General features: G+C 45.7%; 1 protein-coding gene across 4 annotated transcripts; it reads right to left on the bottom strand.

Moving 5' to 3' along the window:
- Positions 1-440: 440 nt before the first annotated feature.
- Positions 441-22,325, bottom strand: INCENP (inner centromere protein). Of its 4 annotated transcripts, none has more exons than XM_068684849.1 (18): positions 22,115-22,325; positions 21,931-22,035; positions 19,993-20,792; positions 17,777-17,828; positions 17,569-17,602; positions 15,379-15,457; positions 14,752-14,803; positions 14,305-14,422; positions 14,084-14,218; positions 10,576-10,685; positions 9,621-9,741; positions 8,770-8,892; positions 8,185-8,357; positions 7,815-7,905; positions 5,059-5,172; positions 3,672-3,831; positions 2,702-2,917; positions 441-890 (listed from the first exon to the last, which is right to left on the bottom strand). In XM_068684849.1, exons 1-17 carry the CDS (start codon positions 22,279-22,281, stop codon positions 2,703-2,705), a joined length of 2,649 nt encoding a protein of 882 aa, XP_068540950.1. In that variant the 5' UTR covers positions 22,282-22,325; the 3' UTR covers positions 441-890; position 2,702. The 4 variants fall into 4 exon arrangements, with proteins under 4 accessions (XP_068540950.1, XP_068540949.1, XP_068540951.1 ...); XM_068684848.1 differs by lacking the exon at positions 441-890 and adding an exon at positions 1,028-2,461; XM_068684850.1 differs by lacking the exon at positions 441-890 and having other exon boundaries at positions 1,028-2,917; positions 5,059-5,169.
- Positions 22,326-22,451: the final 126 nt, after the last annotated feature.

Consider the following 22,451-nt stretch of genomic DNA (forward strand, 5'->3'; position numbering starts at 1 on the left):
CACTTGCCCTTCCTGCATTACATCTGTGCAAGCCTCTGATGAAGTTACCTACCTGCTTTTTGTCAGCAGCTGCTCAGAGAAGACTGTTCAATGTGGGCCATTGCTTCCCGAATATGTTAAGTGAGTATCCTGAAGCCAGAGGGACTGGCACACCAGCCTGGTTGTTAGAGCCAGAATAATTTCTTGGTACCCACTGGTAAGAGTTCTTGGAGGTCCTGGGTTTGTACAGACCTGCAGAGCTCTGCTGTCTTCCCAATCCTGCTCTTCTCGAGTGCTCTGAGCCAGAGCAGAGTGCTGGAAAAGGCACCACCGCTGGATTACCGCTGGTTCCCAACCTACAGGTACCTGTGGCAACGCAAACCTTCTGCACAGGTGGTGTCTGAAAAGCCTCAGGTGCATAAGTTTTGCTCATTGAGCCAAAAGCAAGAACAACACACCCCTTAGCATTCTCATCAAGAAACACTTATTTACTGAAATTTAGACCACAAGCAGGACACTCACAAGGGAGGCCCAGCTCAGGGTCAGGTGTGAGCCTAGAGTCAGACTGTACCAGAAAACACAGGCGCTTAGAGCTCAGGGAAGGGTGCCTGGGTAATCAGGAGTTGTAACCAAGAAAAATACCTGAAAATCCAGAGCCAAAATAGCTTTCTTGAAATCTTGAGGTTGTTTCTCTTGCATTTCTGCTTGCGTTTTTTGTTTTTAGCACTCTGTATACTGTGGCTGAAGTTCCTGCTCCATCTGGTAGTAGCTATTGTGAATATTTTTAAGTTATACAGCGATATAAGTGAATTACAGGGATGTAGGTCAGTTCAAGATGCACTCAAGTCAGGTATTCCTTAGGAAAGGTTTACGGGAACACATCATCATGCAAAATGTCTCTTTACCAGTTTCTGGGAACAAAAAAACAGCAAACTAGTTGGCAAGTTCTGCAGGCTTACCAAAGCATGAGTATTTTTTACATGAGGAATTTCTTCATAGACAAAACACTTCCGGCTTAAGAAAACAGTGTAAAATGTGACCCGTGAGGGCAGGTTCCAAAATACCGTACTTCTTTATTTAATAAAAAGCTACGATGAGTCCAGAGGAAAATCCAGAGATGATTTAACTCACTTTTATCAAATTATCAAGCATTCAGATAGCATTCAACATCAGTGTTTTTGCCATTTCAGCGAGCCCTTTCATCTAAGATAATAGTACAAAACTACAGAGCATCTACCAAGTACAATCATCTCACAGACATAACACCGATCAATAGCATAACATCTGCAATTGATGTGTTTCAGTATAAAAACCACATCATTTCAAAATACATTTGCTTGAAAAAAGTTAAGTACGTGCACGAGGAAAGGTGCAATTCTCCTTAGATGCTGTACAGTCACCACACGGCTTTTTTAATTGCCAAGAAGTATGTACACTGTGTTCCTCAGTCTGCCGAGTGAAACTGCAGCCATGAACACTCACCTATGTTTAAAACACATCAAGCTCCAAGAAAAAGATGATTCTGAGGTAAGAACCATATAGGTCACCTTCTTTACAGAAGACAGACTTTCACAGCTACCTGCAGAAACTAATGTAACTGTTGCCTTGAAGTTTTCCTTGAAGTTTCTTCTAACAAGTGCTGCTCTACTAAGACCTCTATTCTCCCTGTAAGGGAGCTTGTTACAGAGAAAACACAAATGCCTGTGCCATTTGTGAATTAGGTGTAGAAAGCCTAAACCAGAAAGTGATCTTGGAGCTGAAGTTCTGAACTGATATTTTCTTGGGAGGAAATTTTTAATAAGTCCTGTTGAACCTGTTACTGAACACGAAGTGTAAAACAATAGCCTAAAAATAAAACCAGCTTTAATGCTGAATAAATGAAATAACCAAAGGGAGAAAGGAGCAAGACAAGGATTAAAGAAAAAAAACATCCTTTCAATCCAGTCTCTGCCACAAACATGGTAATTAAATTAGACAAACAAAATTATATCAGAACCTTTGTATAATTTACCTGAAGGAAGCCTAGAACTATAAAGCCTGCTTATGCTACTCTGGGTATTCCTAGAGACGTGATTAACACTAGGGTCACATCTATGTCCAACAACTGAAAAAAGGTCGATCAAGTCCTCAGGATGTTTCCATCCCAGCTGCAGTAACATCACCATCAGTATCGCTTATGCACATAAGTACATTTTGTGTTGGAATAAAGTGTGCTGCTGAGAACTGAAATACCCAAATTATTTTGCAATTTGCAGGCAACAAAGCCCACACCTGCTAATATCTTTATTCTTGAGAACATCAGTAGTGCGTATTTGGACTTTTCTCAAGATGCATGCAGAGGTCATCCTGCCATACAACCTTTGTTCACTATATGCAGCAGAGGTTGCATGCTGTGGTGTGCTCGCCAGAAAAGAGGGGCCTCACGTTGCTTTAGATGATGCATTCTTGTGACCTATAGGTCTAAATCTTTGCCAACTTAAAGCTAAGGGAAAAAAAAAAAAAAAAAAGAAATATCTTTCAGAAGCAAGGTCTCCCAAAAGCCTGCAACTTTGCTCAACAGTGAGAAAATAAGCCCCAAAAATGGAAAATGCAAGAGACCCAGTAAGAGCTGACATTTAATCCAAAGATAATACCTAAAGATTTCGGGATACGGAATACTACCTCTCACCTAGAGAGGCAGAAACGTATGCCCATTGCTCCACAGGAGACAGCCACTGCTCACCTCAGTACTTTTTCAGGCTATATGGCAGACCGAGAACCGATTTGGAACCTGTAAAGGGCGGGGAATTCCACACAGCCGAGCTCGTGCGCTTGAAGTAGCGTGGTTTGCTTTTGTAAAAGATGTCCTCCAACTTGGGGCTTACAATTCTCCCGAAGAGCGCATCGATGTTGGGAGGGTTGTAGTACTGCCGGATTACTGCTTGGCTAAGCTGATTCCCTGGAGAAAAAAAAGTTAACGCTCTTTATTTATTTATTTTTAACTGAAATTGCTGTGCAGGCTGGTTGTATGCAGCACGCCCTGGCTCCCTTCATCTCTAATCACACGAACATTGCAACAGGAGAAACTCTTGTAGTTCTGTGACATTTTAATGCTCCCTATTAACGCATAAAGCTTCAGCACTGATCCATTCCTTGGTGGGTGAGTATCGCACAAACTGAATTCTGCCCAGGAACTAGAATATATTTGCGAGAAGCGAGGTTTCTCCGCTTCTCTTCCTACAAGTAAAATTAGTTTCAACACAAACTTTTAGCTCCCCTTGGGTAGGTGGAATATGAAACAATGGAAGCGAGTACTTCAGAACCAGGACAATACCCTGCTGCAACCTGGCCTATAACATCTGGCGATAGTTTTATTATTTATTTTTTTAAGCCAATGGTTGTTGAGCACACTTTAAGGCCTAGTTCAGAATTCTTCCATTCCCAATGGCAAAATGACACTTGGAGCAGTTAGGGTGGTTTTAAAATGTTTTAAAAAGTGTTTTTCCCCAGTGTTGTCCCATCAAGCTCCCAGCTGAGAGCTCTCGACTCCACACTCCAGCCACATCACTGTTCTGGTTAGGACTTTTAACTGTACAAGGTGCGTGTAGGAGAAACCAGGCAGAATCTTACACCACATCTTATTATGCATCAGAAGAAAGCTGCAGGAGGGATAGGCTAGGGGCACGGAGGACATTTTAACCCACTACACATACCACTGGCCCAGGCAGGGATGGGCTTGCGAGGCTGGCTTTCGTCATCAGTAGAGTCATCGCTGTTCAGATCCATGCCATAATTATTGGGATTTATCTTGGGGGGCTTTGGATCTTTGTGGAACTGTGGAGTCATTTGGTATGAATTGCAGACAGGTGAATTCTAGAAGACAAACACATTAGCACGTGTTAGATGCAATAGCACTGTTACACTTCCAAGTTGTTCCATGACACTTACAGATTAGAATACCTCAGTATTCCACGTCTTGCTGTCTCACAGTTGCAAAACCTAACATTTGGTGCTTCTCAAGCTTTGGTCAAAGAACTTGACCCAAGTTCTACTGTTTTGACCCAAACACAACTTTGCACTGTCTTCTCCTGTTTGCTTAGGCTGCTTAATCAGCTATGGATGACACAGACAAACCAGCGTACCTAATGTAGATTCAGCACTTCTATTCGTTATAAGCACACCTTAAATAGATTTGTTACATCCTCAAAGCTGGTGCTGAGTAACGCCCTTTAAATATTTTGCAACCAAGCTCCTAGGGTTATTTAATAATTTTAAACTGAATATTACCTTGCAGAGAAAACGCACGTAGAACCAACTGCACTGAAATTTTGATGCGAACAGTAAGACCGCTTAAAATGCAAGTAATGAGGGAAAACAAACAAACAAACAAAAACTTAAAACTGCAGATTTCATAATCAAAACCATAAGGTGTAAGTCAGTCCTTAACTAGAGGGACAAGTATCTCTGAAGAGTTGCAAACAGTTTTGCTTTTTTCATGGCGTTGTACACATTAAAGTTATCTCATAGTTTGCTGGTTTTGCATTTAAAAGATTGAAATACGTAGCTTTACAGGGAGATAAAGATCCATATATTTGTCTTGGATATTCAAGCACTACATTCACCTCCAGCATCATCTTAAATTCCATCAGCTGTGCAGCACAACTGCAATCCTGTTTACAGTCCACAGACTCTGCTGCCACCCCGTGGCTGCTTCCAACTTTGAGTTTCAATATCACTATTTCAGCTTACCTGCTGCCAGCAAGGTTCACTCACTATTTACACAGGTGGAGTTCAGAGGGGGCAAGGCAACTTTGACTTTAACCACTGCCTTATCCTGACAACTAGAAAACACTGACAAATACTTGCTGCTTCCTTTCCCTTCTTTTCACTCCCCAGAAGTCATTTAAGTACTCCAGACCACCAGGAGTCAACTTCAGATACCCATGGGAAAAAGAAAATTACAGAATCCCTTTTTTACTGAAAAGGAATAAAAAAAGCAGATGGTAATACTGCCCACAGTTATTACAGCACACCAGTGCTGGAATCAAAGTTCTCCGATGTAATCTCTTGAAGAAATTTCACCAGAGGGAGCAGAGTTACCTCTTTTTTTTCTGGGTGCTGTGTTTGGGCTACATCTTTAGCCTTTTGTTCCTCTGGTAGTTTCTTCTGTTCTTGCTCCTGCCTCTTCGTCTCTGCTAGCAACCGCTCCTCCTGCTGGCAAGCCGATGTCACAAATGAATTAAGCTTACCTTACAAGCTAAACTATGCCATTAATCCAGGGATTCACATTTTTTTATACACAGAAGAAATCTAAACATCTAATTACAAGTTTTTGTTGCTAGTGGTGCTTTCTATAAGGAGCACTCTGAACACAGCACAGACACTAAACAATTCCGATGCAACGCTTTGAGCTTTCCTCACCAAGTGGCACAACCTGACCTTCCTATTTAAGGACATGATAACGTGATGAAAAACTTGCTGCTGGCTTCTTCAGGACACACACGTCAGGTACCAGCTGACCTCTGAGATGGACAAGTCCGTGCTACTGATCTTAGCCTCTCTTCAGACTAATAAACATACAAATACAGTATTTGTAGAGCCCAAGTCATCCTATTCTGCAGCAACCATCCAGAACAAGCCAAAAGAATCTGCCCCTAGGCATGCTTATTATTTCCCTCTGGATACAAATAAACCAAGAGACTGCTAAGTCAAATGGCACACATCTGAAGTTGATAAATCCCACCCGGTCTTAGCAGCAGGACAAGTTATACACAGGCTGGGCACCTGCTGTCAGTGTGCTATCACCACAGCTCTGCCAAGTAAAGACCTAGTGGACGAGTCCCCCTGGAACACTGTCCTTAGGGACAAAGGAGCTGAACAGAGCTGGCAACTTTAAGCGTGTTTTCCTTAGAGCACAAGAACTCTCCACCCCCTGTGTAAGAAAGCAGGCAGAAAACCAGGATGGCTGAGCAAGGACTCTCATTTCCCTAAACCCACAGATGAGGGCTGGGGGGGCAAAGTCCCTCCCACTGTAAGCAAAGAGCAGGTTGGAGGCCACCTGGAGGAACTGAACAGGTACAAATCTGTGGGGCCCAATGCCGTGCATCGTAGGGTCACGAAGTGTCGGCTAATACAGTTGCCAAGCCTCTCTCCATCATATTTGAGAAGTCCTGGCAGTCAGGTGAAGTCCTGGTGACTGGAAAATGGGAAATCACTGCCATTTTTAAACAGGGTAGAAAGGAGGACCTGGTGAACAGACCAGTGAGCTTCACCCCTGTGCCAGAGGAGATCATGGAACAGATACTTCTGGAGGCACATGCAAGAAAAAGAGGCGATCCAAGACAGCCAGCATGGCTTCACCAAGGGCAAATCGTGCCTGAGGGCCTTCTACAATGGAGTGACTGCATCAGTTGGTAAGGACAGACCAGCTGATGTCATCTACCTGGACTTCTGTGAGGCCCTTGACACAATTCCAACGTGACATCCTGATCTCCAGATTGGAGAGAGATGGATTTGAAGTGCGGACCACTCGGTGGATAAGGAACAGACTGGGTGGCTGCACCCAGAGAGCAGTGGTCAACGGCTCCACGTCCGGGTGCAGGCCAGTGATGAGTGGTGTCCCTCAGGGGCCTGTTTTGGGACTGGTGCTGTTTAATATCTTTGTCAGTGACACAGGCAATGGGATTAAGTGCACCCTCAGCAAGTTTGCAGATGACCCCAAGCTGAGTGGTGCAGCCAACACACCAGAAGGAAGGGGTGCCACCCAAAGGGATCTGGATGAGCCTGAGAAGAGGGCCCCTGTGAGCCTAATAAGGTTCAACAAGGCCTAGTGCAAGGTGCTGCACCTGGATCGGGGCAATCCCAGACAGGAGCACAGGCTGGGAGAAGAACTCACCGAGAGCAGCCCTGCAGAGAAGGACCTGGGGGTTTAGGTGGATAAAAACCTCGGCAGGAGCCAGCAGTGTGTGCCTGCAGCCCAGGTGGCCACCTGCATCCTGGGCTGCAGCAACAGAGGGGTGGCAGCAGGGCAGGGGGGGGATTGTGCCACTCTGCTCTGCCCTCCTGAGGCCCCACCTGGAGCCCTGCGTCCTGGTCTGGGGCCCCAGCACAAGGATGTGGGGCTGTAAGAGTGAGCCCAGAGGAGCCACAAAGATGCTCAGAGGGCTGGAGCACCTCTCCTATGGAGAAAGGCTGAGAAGGATGGGAATGTTCAGCCTGAAGAAGGCTCCAGGGAGACCTCATTGTAGCCTTTAATACTTAAAGGGGGCTTATAAAAATGGAGAGCAACCTTTTTCTCAGTCAGATAATGGTAGGACAAGGGGGAATGGTTTAAAACTAAAAGGGGAGATTTAGATTAGAGGTTAGGAGGAAATTGTTCACTCAGAGTGTGGTAAGGCACTGGCACAGGCTGCTCAGGGAAGCTGTGGATGCCCCATCCCTGTTTAGTTAATCTATGCCAGAATGTCCAGTGCAGAAAATAACCTTATAAAGTCTACAGCCTGTACTTGCGTTTCTGCCGAAAGTGGTATAAATATAAAATTGGGATGTTGCTTCTGAAAAATCTGGAATTATTTTTTGATATCAGAGAAGGACAGATACACCCAGGCACAAAGAGAAAAGCCAAAGCCTTCAATTCAACGGGTTCATTATCTGTCTTTTCTTCTTGCTCTGCTGCCATCTAGACAGCGAGCACAGCTGCTGTCCATTCCAACATGAACAGAGGACACACTTGACAGAAGTGCTTTAGCTGGCTCTAGTACAGAAGTGCAATAGCTCGCTCATCAGGGTTCTTAGCAGCTTCAGAGCTCAGCTGCTTCAAACAAGAGGCCACCAAAGTCAGAGGCATGTCTACTTACTTTTTTCTTCTCAGTTTCCTTCTGGAGCTGTTCTTTAGCAGCCAGTACTTCCTTCTGGAGGCGAGCTGCCTTCTCTTGCTGTTCACGTTGCCTGAGAACCAAAGCAATGGACCATTACACTCAACATTGTACAGGGGTACCCTTCCACCCACAGAGCCTGCTGCAAACCCCAGCTTTTCAAGGCGCTCCCCATCATACTTCCTGCACTGAGCTGCGAATTACTTCTTGGCAGCTTAGTAACCCCAACAGTCCAGAAGCACCCGGTACAAAATAGCTCTTCAGTGCTCGGACACTTCACTAGTGCCCTCTGTTCCTGCTTCTTTTCAAAGCCCCAGCACAGAATTTAATGCATAAGTGGATATTAGCTTACTTTTCTGCTTGGATCCTCTCCTGTTCTTTCCTCTTCTCCAGCTCTCTCTCGGCAGCCAGCTGTTTCTCTCTCTCCTGTTCTGCCTGCCTTTGCTCAGCAATCTTCCTGGCACGTTCCTGCTCCTCTTCCTTCTTCTTCTGCATTAGCTCTTTGTGCCGACGGTCCTCCTCCTCCTGATAAGCAGAAGGGAACTACTTACACACCACTGTACTGGAACAGGCTCAGGAACAAAGAATCAGGGTCACCTTATCTGACCAGTGGCCACCACCACGCTCTTCATCTTTGAGACACAGGGTTAACCGAGAAATTAAACTCGCTGATTCCTAACATAAGGCCTTCAGTAAGAATCTGTACGGAACTGTGGAAGAAATGCAGGTCACAAACACCACTAACAGCTCACAGGATAGCGCAAAAGGAAGCACAACACTGCAGACAGCTTTGAGGACAAAGAGCTTCTCTGCTACCCTAATTTTTACTCATTTGGGTCGTTAGTACTCCTGGCCAGATTCCTTGCTCACAAAGACCACGGCAGACCACAGCCATTCTAACTGCACGCAGGACAACGGGATGGGCTCCAGCACAAACCTGCAGCAGTGCTTTTTGTTTCCTGGCCTCTTCGTCCTGCCTGCGCCGGGCCTCCGCTTCTTCCATTTTCTTGGCAGCTGCTTTCTTTTTGATCTTCTCTTCTGCCAGCCTTTCTTCCCGCACCTAAAACACACAGCTAGCTGAATACTCAAGTCTCAGATGGGACAGTGCTCTGTGAAGGTGAATTACTGTGGCAGTAAGGCTTAAAGATGCAAAACTCCCACCCTCTTATGAAGTGAAGATATTTTTTTTTGGCCACCAGGAATCAATGGGACCTGTGCTTTTTTTTTAAATGGGGAACATTTAGGGAAATTACCTTCTTTTGCATTTTCACAGGACTAGATGACTACTATTCTGGTACTTATACGTCTAATATCACAAGTCACAAGGATGTATTGTAAGAAGCACAAAATAAATAAAGCAGATGGAAATACTGAAAGCAAAACAAATGATTGCTGCAGCCACATCTGCAAATTGTCTGAAAATCTCAGGCACAAGATAAGGTCTGGAGGAAGTATGTTTATTTTCACATCTTTGTCCATTAGTCAAATGAGAGAACAACTTTGAGTAGATAAAGCCAGATTAATGGTTTTATCTACTTGAAGTTGTTTCCCTACATGACTAGTAAAGCCCTAGCACAGCCCACTTAACTTCATATCTCTAGAAAATAAAGGTTTTCACCTGCCATTTGCTGTAACCAAGAGAAAGCTCAGAATCACTAAGCGCTATGTTTCTGGAAGTGTCTTCATTCAAATGTTCTCCAGTTCATTCTCTGAATTTCAGCAGCCTCAATTCCTCTTTCTGGAAGGCACACTGACATAGCATCATAGTGCAAGCAGAATGGTCCTTACCTTTTCAGTCTTCTCATCAAGTAGAGCCAGCTTCTGCTCAATGCGCCTTTTCCTCTCCTCCTCCATTTGCTCTGCCCGTTCCCGAGCTTGCAGCACTTTACGGAGGCGCTCTTCACGCTTCCTGTAGGACACAGCCCAACGTTAACGGTGTCAGCTAGCTGGATGAGTTTCTTATGTAGAGTTTGTAACTCAAATATAAGGCAACAGAGACAGTTCTTGGGCAGCACAATATTCAATGTACCGGTGCCCTGGTTTTGGCTAGGAGAGAGTTAATTTTCCTCCTAGTAGCTGGTAGGGTGCTATGTTCTGGATTTAGGATAAAAATGACACCCTGATGTTTTAATTGCTGCAGAGCAGTGCTTACACCAAGCCAAGGACGTCTCAGCTTCTCACTCTGTCCTGCCAGCAGGCAGGCTGGGGGTGCAGCAGGAGCTGGGAGGGGACAGACCCAGGACAGCTGACCCAAAGTGGCCAAAGGGGTATTCCATCCCATCTGGGGTCATGCTGAACGATATATAGGGGTGGCTAGCTGGGGTGGGGGGACCGGCTGGTCAGGGTTAGGCTGGGCATCGGTCAGCGGGTGGTGAGCAATTGCATTGTGCATCACTTGTTTGTACACATTAGTAGTAGTAGTACTGTTATCGTTATCATCATGTGGTGCTTAGCTGCCGGCTGGGTTAAAGCACAACAACCGGGTAAGCTGTTTAAACATTGGCAGTATCTTTAAGCTCCATCTGAAATACAGGACTTGAGGCAGAAAGCTGAAAAAGCAGTCACCTACAAAAGTTAACTTCTTAGTAGCATCTTAAACACTATGCAAACAAATACTGTCTTCACAGTGTACGCAGACAAGAATTTTTGCTGCGCATCTGGAATTTGCAAGACAAATAGCCTAGATACAGGGCCTGCAGGACCAGAGAGAACAGTTCAGAGAAGGCAGGAGGCTTATACTCACATCTTTGCCTCTTCTAGTCGCCGTTTCCTTTCTTCTTCCACTTTTTGTTTTCTCAGCTGTTCAGCTTCTTGCTTTTTCCTCAGAGTCTCTAGCTTCTGTCTCTCCTTTTCCTGAGATGGATTGAAACATGATTATACCAGCTGACAGGGCTTCTTTCTACCTTAGCCTGCTCAGATTAATTAAGGACCAAGAGATAACACCATGGAACTGCAGCTGCAGCCACAACCAAGGGATGGTAAGAAGCCTGAAATAGAGCTCAGGTAACCTGTGATGTGGTCACGGATGTCTGGGAACTGAAATGATGGACAACGAGGAAGTGGTATTAATCCTTGAAAGCAAGAAAAGAAGCTGAGTTGTTGGAACCAAAGCATCAGCTCCTAAAGTTCAGGCAGCTTCCACAGATTGCGGACAGAAAACACCGTGATTTATGTTGGTAAAAAGAACTAAAAAAGCAGTGCTAATGCTTGGCAATAACACTAACATCCTGCAGAGAGCGAAGAGGACAGATGGTGCTCTAGGAAACACATTGCTTGCTTCAGCTCAGAGCTCTCACAGTCTTCTTTGCTTCCCACAAAGATTTATCTCGTGGTAAACCACCACCATTTAGACAGAGTGCTTGCAGCTTGTTTCAAGCACACAGTTGGCCCCATATATCATCTACACAGAAACGCAGGGCATTTTTCCCATTTCCCCAAACAATCCAGCTAACTCAGCCGAAGCCTGCTGTCAATTAGAAGAGCAAGATCCAACCATCATTACAGTCACGGCAAACACATTAAGATAAAGTAATTTAATGCCAGACTGCATACTGCAAATGCCTCGTTATGACAACTCTCGTCTCGCTGCAAGCAAAGCCATTGATAAGCAGGGGAAATACTCAGACTAATTACCTTATGCTGAGCTTCATGTTGTAAATGATTGGTAACTAATATCCAAACTAAGTTAGAGCTATCAATTATATCTTTTTGCTCTCATTTTTCTTAGTTACGTTAGCCCCCAAATGGAAAAAGTCTTAAGGGGGAGGTTGCCCACAGGGGAACAAAACCTAAGATATAACTTCTAATGCAATCACAGCAAAGGATCCACAAAGAGACTTTTCTTATCACACCAGCTCCTTTGCCAGTACAGACAGTAACGTCAGCAGGAACACCGCTGAGATTAGAGGTTGAATACTTCACTACCTCTTAATGATAGGCTTCTCTTAGCTGCTGGAGTACAGCAAGACTCCGAGCAGTGCAACCATGACAGCTTTAAGCAATACAAGTTCAGATATTAGATTCCCAAGATATAAGCTAGACGCAGGAGAAAGCTTCAGCAGTGTGCCCTCCTCTCCCTTCCCAGCTTTCTTGCAAGTGAAAACAAGCCCTAGGTCTACCTTATTTTGCAGGCAAGTTGTTGGGTATGAAAAGTATGAGCAATCTATGCTCGGCACGCTAGTTTCTAGAGCATCCCTAGGTACATCAGTGAAGCTACACCCCTGTCCCAGCATTACACTGTCAGAGCTGTATTCTGGAACAAAAACTACAGCGCGCTGATTGAAACCTGCTTTTCACAAACACGTTTGACTCTTCCAAATCAAACGGCAAATCTAAATCTAGAGCTGGTATAGGAGGGATACCCACCTGGTACAGGCATATTCCTACTGTAAGTCCAGCCCATGCAATTAAATGGACATTACTTATGACAAAATTGTTCTGTGCAATCAGAACACAGAGAAAAACAACTCCTTTTGCAAATATAGAACCACATACATCCCAAAAAACACTCTGCTTGGGTTCTTGTGATGCTGTAAACTTCAGCGTAGTAACACCTAGGTAGAGGCACCTGCCTGCAGACACAAAGGCATGCCACCCATCTTCACTAAGAGCTGGCTGCAACAAGTACACTCCCCCTTGATATTGGTGCTTATTAGATCTGGGGACTCAAATGCCTGTCTCACTGACACAGCGGTCTCCTATTAGACAAGCTCATGTTTCTTTCTGTAAGAGCCTCCAAAAGTCTGATAAGTCTGATAAACCTCAGAATCCTAGAACATCCCGAGTTGGAAGGGACCCACCGGGATCATGGAGTCCAACTTTTAGGTTCCCAAAGGACCACCCCAAAAAAATACAAATAAAAAAATCAGACCATGTCTGAGAGCACTGTCCAAAAGCTGCTTAAACTCCAGCAGCTCAGTGCTGTGACCACTGCCCTGGGGAGCCTGTCCCAGTGCCCAACCACCTTCTGGGTGAAGAACCTTTTCCTGATATCCAGCCTGAACTGCCCCTGTCACAGCTCCATGCTGTTTTGCAGAGCTTAGTGGGACAACCCTTTCTCTTGACCAGCAAGCAATGCCCTTCTTGATGCACCCCAGGATACGGTTAGCTCTCTTGGCTGCCAGGACATGCTGCTGGCTCACGTTCAACTTGCTGTCAACCAAAAGCCCTAGATCCCTTTCTGCAGGGCTGCTCTCCAGCATCTCGTCCCCCAGTCTGTACGGATAGCCAGGGTTGCCCCTTCCCAGGCACAGAATCAGGCACTTGTTCTTGTTAAACTTCATACCGTTGGGGGATTGCCCAGCTCTCCAATTTGTCCAGATCCAGATCATTTGTCCAGAGGCAAGGCCTCTCCACCCTCAACAGGGTCAACAGCTCCACCCAATTTGGTATCATCCATGAACTAGCTCAAAAACCTTAAAGCCCTTCATCCAAATCATTTATGAAAACATCAAAGAGGACTGGTCCTAAAACGGAGCTCTGGGGAACTCCACTAGTGACAGGTTGCCAGCCTGATGTAACCCCATTTACAAGAACCCTCTCAGCCTGACCCATCAGCCAATTGTTCACCCATCTTACTATGTTTTTATCTGACTGCATTCTGGTCCTTTTATCCAGAAGGATACTATGAGAGACGGTATAAAAAGCTTTACTGAAACCCAGAAAGATCACATCAGCTGGCTTCCTTTGGTCAACCTAGATGGGTGATCTTGTCATAAAAGGAAATTAAGTTTGTTAAACATGACCTTCCCCTTGTGAAGCCATGTTGGCTACATTGTTCTTCAGGTGCTTTTCAATAACTCCCAAGATAATCTTCTCCATAGTTTTACCAGGCACTGAAGTGAGACTGACAGAACATCAGGAGTGTGGATTTAAAAGGCATTTGTTAAGTTCTCACTCGTTAAAAAAAGTCCTTTCTAGGAGTCTTTGGACATGGAGACTTGAGCTATACACACCCAAACTGCAGTATTCAAAATCCTCTTCGTTTTCATTTCCCAGTTATTTCCAGTTTTCCTTCCCTTGTTAGTTGCTAATACCACAGGGGAATGCCAGAGAAATAAAGCTTAGAGTCTGAATCAGAAATCTTTAGGAAGCTGACTGGTAACAAGTTTACTTAATTTATGTAAATGTAAACAGAGAGCTTGAAGTTGCTGCTTAGTTTAATATGGGTGGGAAAGGTTGTTTTGCATCTGTGCTTTACCTTAGACACTCTTTAGACCATCACCTACCAGCTTACAACAGTCTTTACTTACCTTGGGATCAACTTGGAGAGGAGCGTTGTGCCTGATGAAAGACTTTATTACTCCATTTCTCCCCACAGAACTTGGGGTCATTAGGAGCTGGTTCTTCTGCACAGTGTGCAAAAATGTTTTGAAAGGACGTACAACCTAAGAGAAGAATGCCAAAAAACAATGTTCAGGTGTCAGCAGGAAACAATTCTTGGGGAAGTACAGCAGGGTTGTAAGGATCTTACTTTGCTGGCTGGACAGGTAGGGGATGGGGTCTTTCTTCTGGGAGGAGAAAGCCCTCCATCTTCTGCTTGCTGATTGTCATAGCGGTGATCCACAGCTCTTTTGTAACTTGGTTTTCTTCTGCAAGGAAAATATAATCTATGGTACACCACAAATTCTCCCGATCGTCTCAAGTTCAGGTTTTAAACAAGGATCATAAAACTACCCTATCTTTAAAGACACTTCATTGTGTATACTTAAGTAGTTATCTAACAAAATTTCCAACGTGATAGAAGATACAAATTAAATCATCTTTTCACAGAGGCAGAGAAAACTAATTGCAAGAGTTCCATAGTCACAAATCACTGAAGCCCTTTAAGAGTGGTTCAGCGTTGAACCTGTTTTGAACAGGGGACTGGATTACAGACCTCCACGGGTACCTTCCAACCTGAGCAATTCTGTGAGTATACCTGGCACTTTGGGGTGGTTCCTGGGTTTCCCCATTCTTATTTACGTTGCTTTCTGAAAGAAAACAGTTCAACAGTTAGTTCTAGTCCCCCCCCAAAATCCCTTCTAACATTGCTTTGAAAGCAAACAACAGATTTAGAAGCTAGCAAAATAAGGAAAAAAAAGGCCGCCATGCAATATGCACAGCAGGATCTTGCTGCTTGCTTTCAGAAGTAAAAAAAATAAATAAATAAACAAAATATAAAAAATATAAAAATAAACAAAATAAAGCAAAGCTGTCTGGAGATACGCACGGTACAGTTTGCACCAATACACTATTGAGCTTTGCACAGATACAGTGCAACAGCTTGCTTCAGAAACAGGATGCAGCTAGGTCTCCCATGACCTGAGCACATGTAACCCTTCATCTTCATGACATCCCAGCCTGTTTCCATACATTTCCCAGAGTGGAAAATGGCAAGTCCAGCACAGGTTCCTAGCTGCTTATCTCTTCAAACAAAACGTGTTTCAAATATTTGATTAGTTTTTTCAAATTGGGCTTTCAAATTGACTAGCAAGCCTTTCAACCTTCCAGTCTCCCAAAGTCACAACTATTTAAAATTCTGCCACAAAAAGCCTCTGGCAGTTACCGTTGTTGTTCATCTCCTGCGGCTGTTCATTTCTGTTGACAGTCCGAGAGCGAAGCGACATTCGTGGACCTTCAAAGTCCTGTAGGAAAAACAAATGAGTTTCAACACAATTCTCGCACAGAAACAGGCAATTACTGCTTCAAATCATGTCATCACGCTGGCACAGATGCTGCAATATTACCAGAGGATACAAAGATACCAGAAAGTATTAGTACCAGCACCCAGAGTGATGTCTCGACCTCCAGCTGTGAAAAACATCTTGGGACACCATCCTAGCAAATCCCTTGATGTCACGCCATCAGCAGAAGCACAGACGTTAACACAGAGCACGAGCATCTGCAACGAGGGATTGACTGCTCAAACTGAATGGATGAAACCAGACTACTGAGGACAAAAGCATTCCTAGATGGAAACCTGTTTATGTTTGCTGGTCTTCTGGCAAAGAACCAGGCAATGCCCATTTTACTTCGCAATGATGAACAAACAAGACAGCCACAACAAACAGCTCATTTCCTGGGTTTATCTGTTTCTATTATTAATGAGATATGCGCTGCTGCTTGCCGCCTTTGCACTTACACAAAAACAAAGTTACTTCTGTTGTGGTAACGGTGTAATATGCCAGAGAGAGCTGACAACGCCCTTTGAAATCTGCACTCTGCCTGCAATGCAAGCATTAATTCCATCCCCCAAACCTGCCTTGGTCAGGAGGTAGGCTGGCAGCCATAAAGGATTTGGGTACACAAGGAAAAAAAGAAGGATGAATATTTCATCCTCCGCATTTTTTATTCTTTTTTTTTTAGCATCACATCCTAAGGCTAGGTATAGGAAGCATCTTGCTGGCCAACAGAATCACGTGGATCTGGTTAATTTGATGTCAGGCCTAACAAAAACCTTGCCTTTTAGTGACAGCACGCATAAAGACATTTTCCTTTTTGAAAAGGCTGCTGAGTAGCCACATTTTCCTGCTGCTCACAGCTCACAAAAGAAGCCTCTGGAGGGAACCAAACCACAGTTGGTTTGCTCTGAAAATTGCCAATAGATAGATCAAGGTACAGAAACACAAGATAAAGATCCTCTTCTTGCAGATCTGCAAAACTGTCGGTTCATTTTTTTCCTCTCCACATTTGCACTTTAAGCTTTTCCACACCTGAAATTCAGGCATGTAAGGTCCACAAGCACTTGAAGAAATGAATTTATTTGAACTTGTGCAGATCTGCTGAGAAGCACAGCCATACAAGTACATATAAGCCTGTCCTTGCTTACAGAAGTACAAAGGCCACAGAGCTCAACTCCATTAATTCAGTCTTTTCTTACTGAAAATTATTCTCAGCAGTACACTGATGAAATCCTGGGATTTCTTCCTCATGAAGACAGTGACTATTCTGGAGGGATATGTTTTGACCTGAATGAGATTTACAGATTTCTGTGGTTGTCAAAGACAAGGTGACAACCTTTCAGCAATCTGCAGGACTCGTGAAAAGGTCAAAGGAGCTTTAAAAACACATAAACCTTAGAGAAACAGCAACAGTGTACAAACTCTGCCCAACTAAAAAAAAACATTAAATTATAAGGAGATTGTTTAACCGTCTACGTATGAATTCAGGACTAAATTTTCATACAATATATCTCTAGCAAATGGATAAGAAACAGCTAACAGAAAGCAGGCCTCTACTTAGAATGCCAACAATAGCAAGGACTGAATTCAGTGCTTGTATGCAATCATTTACATCACTAAAATGCACGTATTTAAATATATTTATAAAAGATAAGGATGTTATTTTTGAAATTCACCTTAGCTTTGAAATATCAGACTGTAACACCATACAGGATGCCTACCTTTGCTTGCATCCAAAATAAGCCTCATGTCAGGTGCGCTCATTTTCTGAAGTAAAACTTGACTGGCTTTTATTCTGATAATTTTGAACACTGTGATTAAAACAGACCTGACAGCATCAGACTTCTCTCTAGTCTGTTGATCAGAACCAGGTGCTATGGATAGGCTCACGCCTGTATCTGAACTCAGTGCTCTGCACTTGCTTTATTCAAGTGCTGTGCACGAGGTTGGCTGAGCCTGGCTGCCTGTTGTTAGAGCTCCCCAGTCCCTCAGGGATGAATTAGAGATGTACTCAACACATTCTGCTCACAAACCAGTGCAAACAGGAACGCTTTTAACCTCTGTGCAAGACTTACCAACTTTGAGGGGGTAGAAGGTCCAGGAGGAGGTCTAGAATAAAAAGAAAAAAGGTAGCTATGGTTAATAACACTGAGGAAACTGGGAAGAGACGTGGTATACACAAGCCATGCATTTTATATTAAGAGTTACCACTGGAGAGAAAACAAAAACAAACAAAAAACCCTCCCCAAGCATGGTTAAAAAAAAAAATCCTGAAGCACTCACCCAGTTTTGACAACTGTTTCTTCATCCTCTGGTACCTCTTCAGAGCTGGAGCCTTGAGAAAAGAAAAAAGGGTGCCAAAGTTATAACGGACAGGCCAAGACACTCTGCAAGGTTCACTCAGGACTGGTGTCTGTTCTGCCTCCTGAGTTACTGCCTGCAATTCAAATGCACGCCACTTCAAGCAAGGGCAGCTTAATACAAAGTAGTATGAGGGAAAAAAAAAAGTTGCCTGCAATTTTAATATATTTTCAATTACAGGTGAGTTCAAAGCGATATTCAAAGCGCTGACATTAGGAGTGGCCGGGTTTGGGCTCTGACTCATTTTGCATGGCCATGTCCAGGTATCAGCAGCAGTAAAACCAGCATTATTTGCAGAGTGCTGCTCCCTGCTAAGCACTCCAGCTGGCGCAGCAGTAGCTGGCTTTCCAGTACCAACACAGGCTGGGAAATGCTGTTAATAATTAAGGCAGATATGCAGCCCCAGACTGAGAGGAGTAAACACGGCCAGACATCTCACGGAAAGGGAAAGTCAGGAGTCTGCTCCGCAACATCCTTCACTGCTGATACTGAAGGAAACCCAAGCCCAGGGGCTGTTCACATAGCCAGTGCAAGACCTTATGCATAGAGATGCAGCAGGCATCATGTAGTTGATTAACACCTACGCAATTAGCCATTTGCTTTGACTTTTGACTTTCAGACATTAAGGAGCTCGCCTGGAGCTGTCTGAAGCACCTAATTTCCTCTCCTTACACCCCAAAAGTTTGACTGAGCAAGAGATCAGTCAGGTCAAGCAGTGCTGAGGGAAGACATAAAACCTTCCTTAAGCCTCCCAGACAATCCAGACCTGGACAACACAGATCGATATTTAATCTGTGCAGAAAATGTTATTTGGGTGTCTCTTCAAAGTTACTGGTGAGAACAGTTCCCTACAGCTTCGTTTTCACTGAGGGGCCCTGGACACAGAGCTAGAAACTTGGCCAGAACTCCGCACTGCCTGGTTACCCGTACAGGAAATCCTACAGGAACTGCAGCACTCTGGTTCTGGAAAAACATTTAACTAGAGCAGTTAAACTGAAGTGGAGAAAAACCCCTTGTCCAGATGTATCCTTCCCCAGCTAAACTGCGTAATTCACGCAAAGGCTGTTTTAGACAATACAAACACCACATGCCTGTAACACTACCGATTAACCCATCACTGTAGCATTATTTCAGCTGTCCCAGTTCTCCCATCAAACAAACAATCAGTTTTGCAGAAGAGCCAACCTTGCCTCAATTTCTAACATCCTGAACTTCTCTCATCTCACTTGCATTTCAGGAGCCATTTACTAGCCCACCAGTTACTAGCCACTTCACTGAGCTTGCAAAAAGGAGAGGTTACATCCAGCACTTTGTTCTCCTGCACCAAAACCAACGCTTGCATTCCAGCAGCACAGAGCAACGCTTAAACCACCGAGTGGCCCCTCGCAGAAACCTGCCTCTATTACAGACTAAGCGTGAAAAACTGTTTTAAGAAATTTGAGAAGCTCAGTCTCCAAATTTCTTTCTCAAAAGAGAGGCTCTGGAGGAAGCAGGTTATTTGTAAAAAGCAGTGAACACACACACGACAGCTACCTTGTTTCCCAGAAAACAGGCAGGACGTGGCCCATGCCGCTCTTAGAGAGCTACAAAAAGCAACAAACCCCCTTTGCCAGCTTTCTCCTCAACTTCATCAGCCATCACCACAGAAACTGAGATGTTAAGACCATTCTCTCACACGAATAAAAAGGCTGAACTGGCAAGCCACAAACTTGATTCTCAGTTCTTTAAGCTCACCCCTGTGTAGGAATGTAACTTTCCTGGCCACAGAACCCAATCACGCAGGGTGGTTGCTGTAAAAGCGCCCCCATTCGGCTGCCTGCCATGACCAGGATGTGAATATACAAGAACTGTTAGCAAAAAACTGCTGCCTCCTGAAGCAGGAACAAGCCTCAACCACTGGGCAATGTTCTGCAGTGCCTGGCTGTTCCCCTGCTCCTGGCAAGGCTCCTGGGACTTCCCCTACAGCTTTTGGGGCTGTCTGGAGGGACAACACATTGCGCTTTATCTGCTGGCTACTGTGTGGATTCTTGCAACCAACAAGCCCTGGAGCTATGGCCCCACACGACTGGAAAGCAGTACCTCAACAAAACAAACGGGAACAGCGCAAAACAAACTTATTTGGTGACATCCGAACTTACCGTTCATGCCACTGGAGGACACGGACAGCTTCTGAGGTGCCCTGCTCTTGACCGCTGTCCTGGCACTGGATTTCCGGACCAGACTTTCCCTCTTCCAGGCTCGTGAGTATTTCTCTGCCAGCGAGGTTCTGGAAGTCAGGGAAGTTTTACCCAGCAGGCTTCTGCGCACAGAGCGCCGGCTCTTCCGAGAGCCTTTAGGAGTCTCTGGGCTGTCCCTCACACACTGGGCAGGTTCTTTGTCAGCCCCTTCGTTATGCTCCTGCACGTGAGCAGAGACATCCATCTCCTCCAGCCTGGGCTCTTCACTTAAAATGATTGAAGCATCAGCTGCTTTTGCTGTCTCCTCCTTCGACACAGTCTCGCTTTTTCCTGCATCTTTTGCCTTGGGGGTGGGAGGGACCAGCAGCTCAGGTGATGCTGGCCCAGGCTGTGGCTGGGGAACACTGCTCTCCTCCGGATGATCAGCATCGGGGCTCAACAGGATGCTTGCAGAGGGCTTCTCTGCTGGTTTAGAGGCACTCTTCTGGATGTGCAGCTCAGCGCTGTTACGATCGCTGAGGCCAATTTCTACTACAGGAATGATCCCTGCACCCAGATGGTCAGGAGGTAACTCTGAGCACTTAGTGGGTGCTGCAGCCTTGGAGCTCGTCAGCTGCCAGGAAACAGTTTGAGCTGATGAGAAGCTCGAGGCTTCTTTGACCTCAGTGCTGAGCGGTTCCACGTTTTCTTTGTTTTGGAGTCGCTGGGAAGATCGCCTGGAGGGTACCAGTTTGAGACTGCTAGTCCTCCTTCTAGATAATCTAACGACAGAGACAGCACGTTAGAACGGACTGGGCACAGGAGCAGACCAGAACTCCTATCACAACAGTCCCTTTGCAAGTCAGAGTGTACTGTTCCCAGACTGAAGCAGCAATAAGTACAGATAGCTTGCCTGTGTCTCTATTTGTAAGGTTGCTGCATTACAGTTAGGTTATGTTTGTGTTGGAGGCTTTGTGTGTCTGAAAGCCCTTCTGTGAGAAGCTAAGTTGTGGTTTTGCAGTAGAAAGCTAACCTTCCCTATTCAAAGGTAGTTGTGTAGGCATAAGAAGGAGAAATGCTAAGGAAGCAAGCGGACAGTAGAAGGCCTCACTGTTCCATAATAAGGCATGAGACTGAGAGAAACAGGATGAGCAGTGTGAGAACAAAGATCAGAACTTCTCAAAACATAAGAAAGGAAGAAAAAAAAAAGAAAAAAGAGAAAACAAAGGGTTGAAGAAAAAAAAGTACATATATGGTATAGAGGAGTGTCGAGTAGCTTGTGAACCTGCAGTACTCAGCCAATGAGGAACGAGGGGAGGTGATCAGGTGTCGGGTAATAGGGAATAGAAGGTTATGATGTGTTCACTATAACGTACTCCTATTTGGCAGGACGCCCGCCATTGCAATCCCAAATAAAATAGCTTCACAGAAGGTCCCGTCTGAAGAAAATTACTGAGATTTTTCTCATGCTTCCATGCACAGACAGGAACACGCAGAGGAACAAAGGTAAAAGCCGGTTTAACATATACAGAGCTGCAGAAAAGAACTAAAATGACACGATTGTTTTAGTGAGAGAAGGAAGAAGTGGGAGACACAGAAGGGGCCCGGGTGAGGGAAAGAACAAACAGGATGCGTGAAAGGGACGCGGGTGAGGGAGAAGAAATCAGGAGACACGAAAGGTGGGAGAAAAGAGAAACGGGGCACAAGACAGGGACCCCGATGAGCGATAATGGCCCACCCCCAGCCAAACACCCGCTGCTACAGCACACCCAGCCCACGGGCTGCGAAACACGACGCACACCCGGCCCTTTAACGCTACACCCAAGCGATGCAGGCCGAGAGTCACCTTGGCAGCCCGTTATCTCCGAGTTTCCCCCCTCAGCCCTCAGAGGAGCCTTCTGCGGCCCGGGCGCTGCCTACCTCCTCCTGCCGCCATCCCCCTGCAGCACCGAGGCCCTCTTCTTCCTCTGCCGGCTCTTCTGCGACGGCGTCTTGGGCAGCAGCTCCGGCTCGTCGCTGTAGTGGCTGCGGGGAGAGGCGAGGGGAGAGGTGAGGTGAGGGGGAGCCGCGGGGCGCTGTGAGGGGGCGGCAGCGCGGCCATTACCTGCCGAACATGCGCGCCGCCTCGTCGCGGATCTCCCGCAGCCACAGCAGCTCGGTGTCGTCCACCTGCCGCAGGAACTCGGCCAGCAGCCGGCCGCAAGCCGCGGGGAGCTGCTCGGGGCCCGGCATGGCGGCGGCGGGGCCCGGCACAGCCATCATGGCCGCCATCGCCTCAGCGCCAACCGCTCCCGGGCCGCCGAGAATTCAAACGCAACGCCCGCCCCCCGCCCTCAGCCTATCAGCGCCGCGCTCGCCGCCGCGCGCACGCTCCCATTGGCTGAGAGGCGGTGGGAGGCGGGGAGGTGTTCGTGGTGGGGAGGCGGGGTTCTGAGGGCGTG

This window comes from Anas acuta, chromosome 5 (assembly GCF_963932015.1).
Source record: "Anas acuta chromosome 5, bAnaAcu1.1, whole genome shotgun sequence".
NCBI classification, from domain to species: domain Eukaryota; kingdom Metazoa; phylum Chordata; class Aves; order Anseriformes; family Anatidae; genus Anas; species Anas acuta.

What these genes read in the sequence shown, in the direction of transcription:
- INCENP (XM_068684849.1), bottom strand. Translation starts at nt 22,281, where the DNA reads ATGGCGGCCATGATGGCTGTGCCGGGCCCCGCCGCCGCCATGCCGGGC. An exon ending in CTTCTACCCCCTCAAAGTTG is followed by an intron (nt 15,458 to 17,568) that starts GTAAGTCTTGCA and finishes TTTTTCCTACAG; the next exon opens with GACTTTGAAGGTCCACGAAT. An exon ending in AGGAAACTGAGAAGAAAAAA is followed by an intron (nt 5,173 to 7,814) that starts GTAAGTAGACAT and finishes TCGGCTTGCCAG; the next exon opens with CAGGAGGAGCGGTTGCTAGC.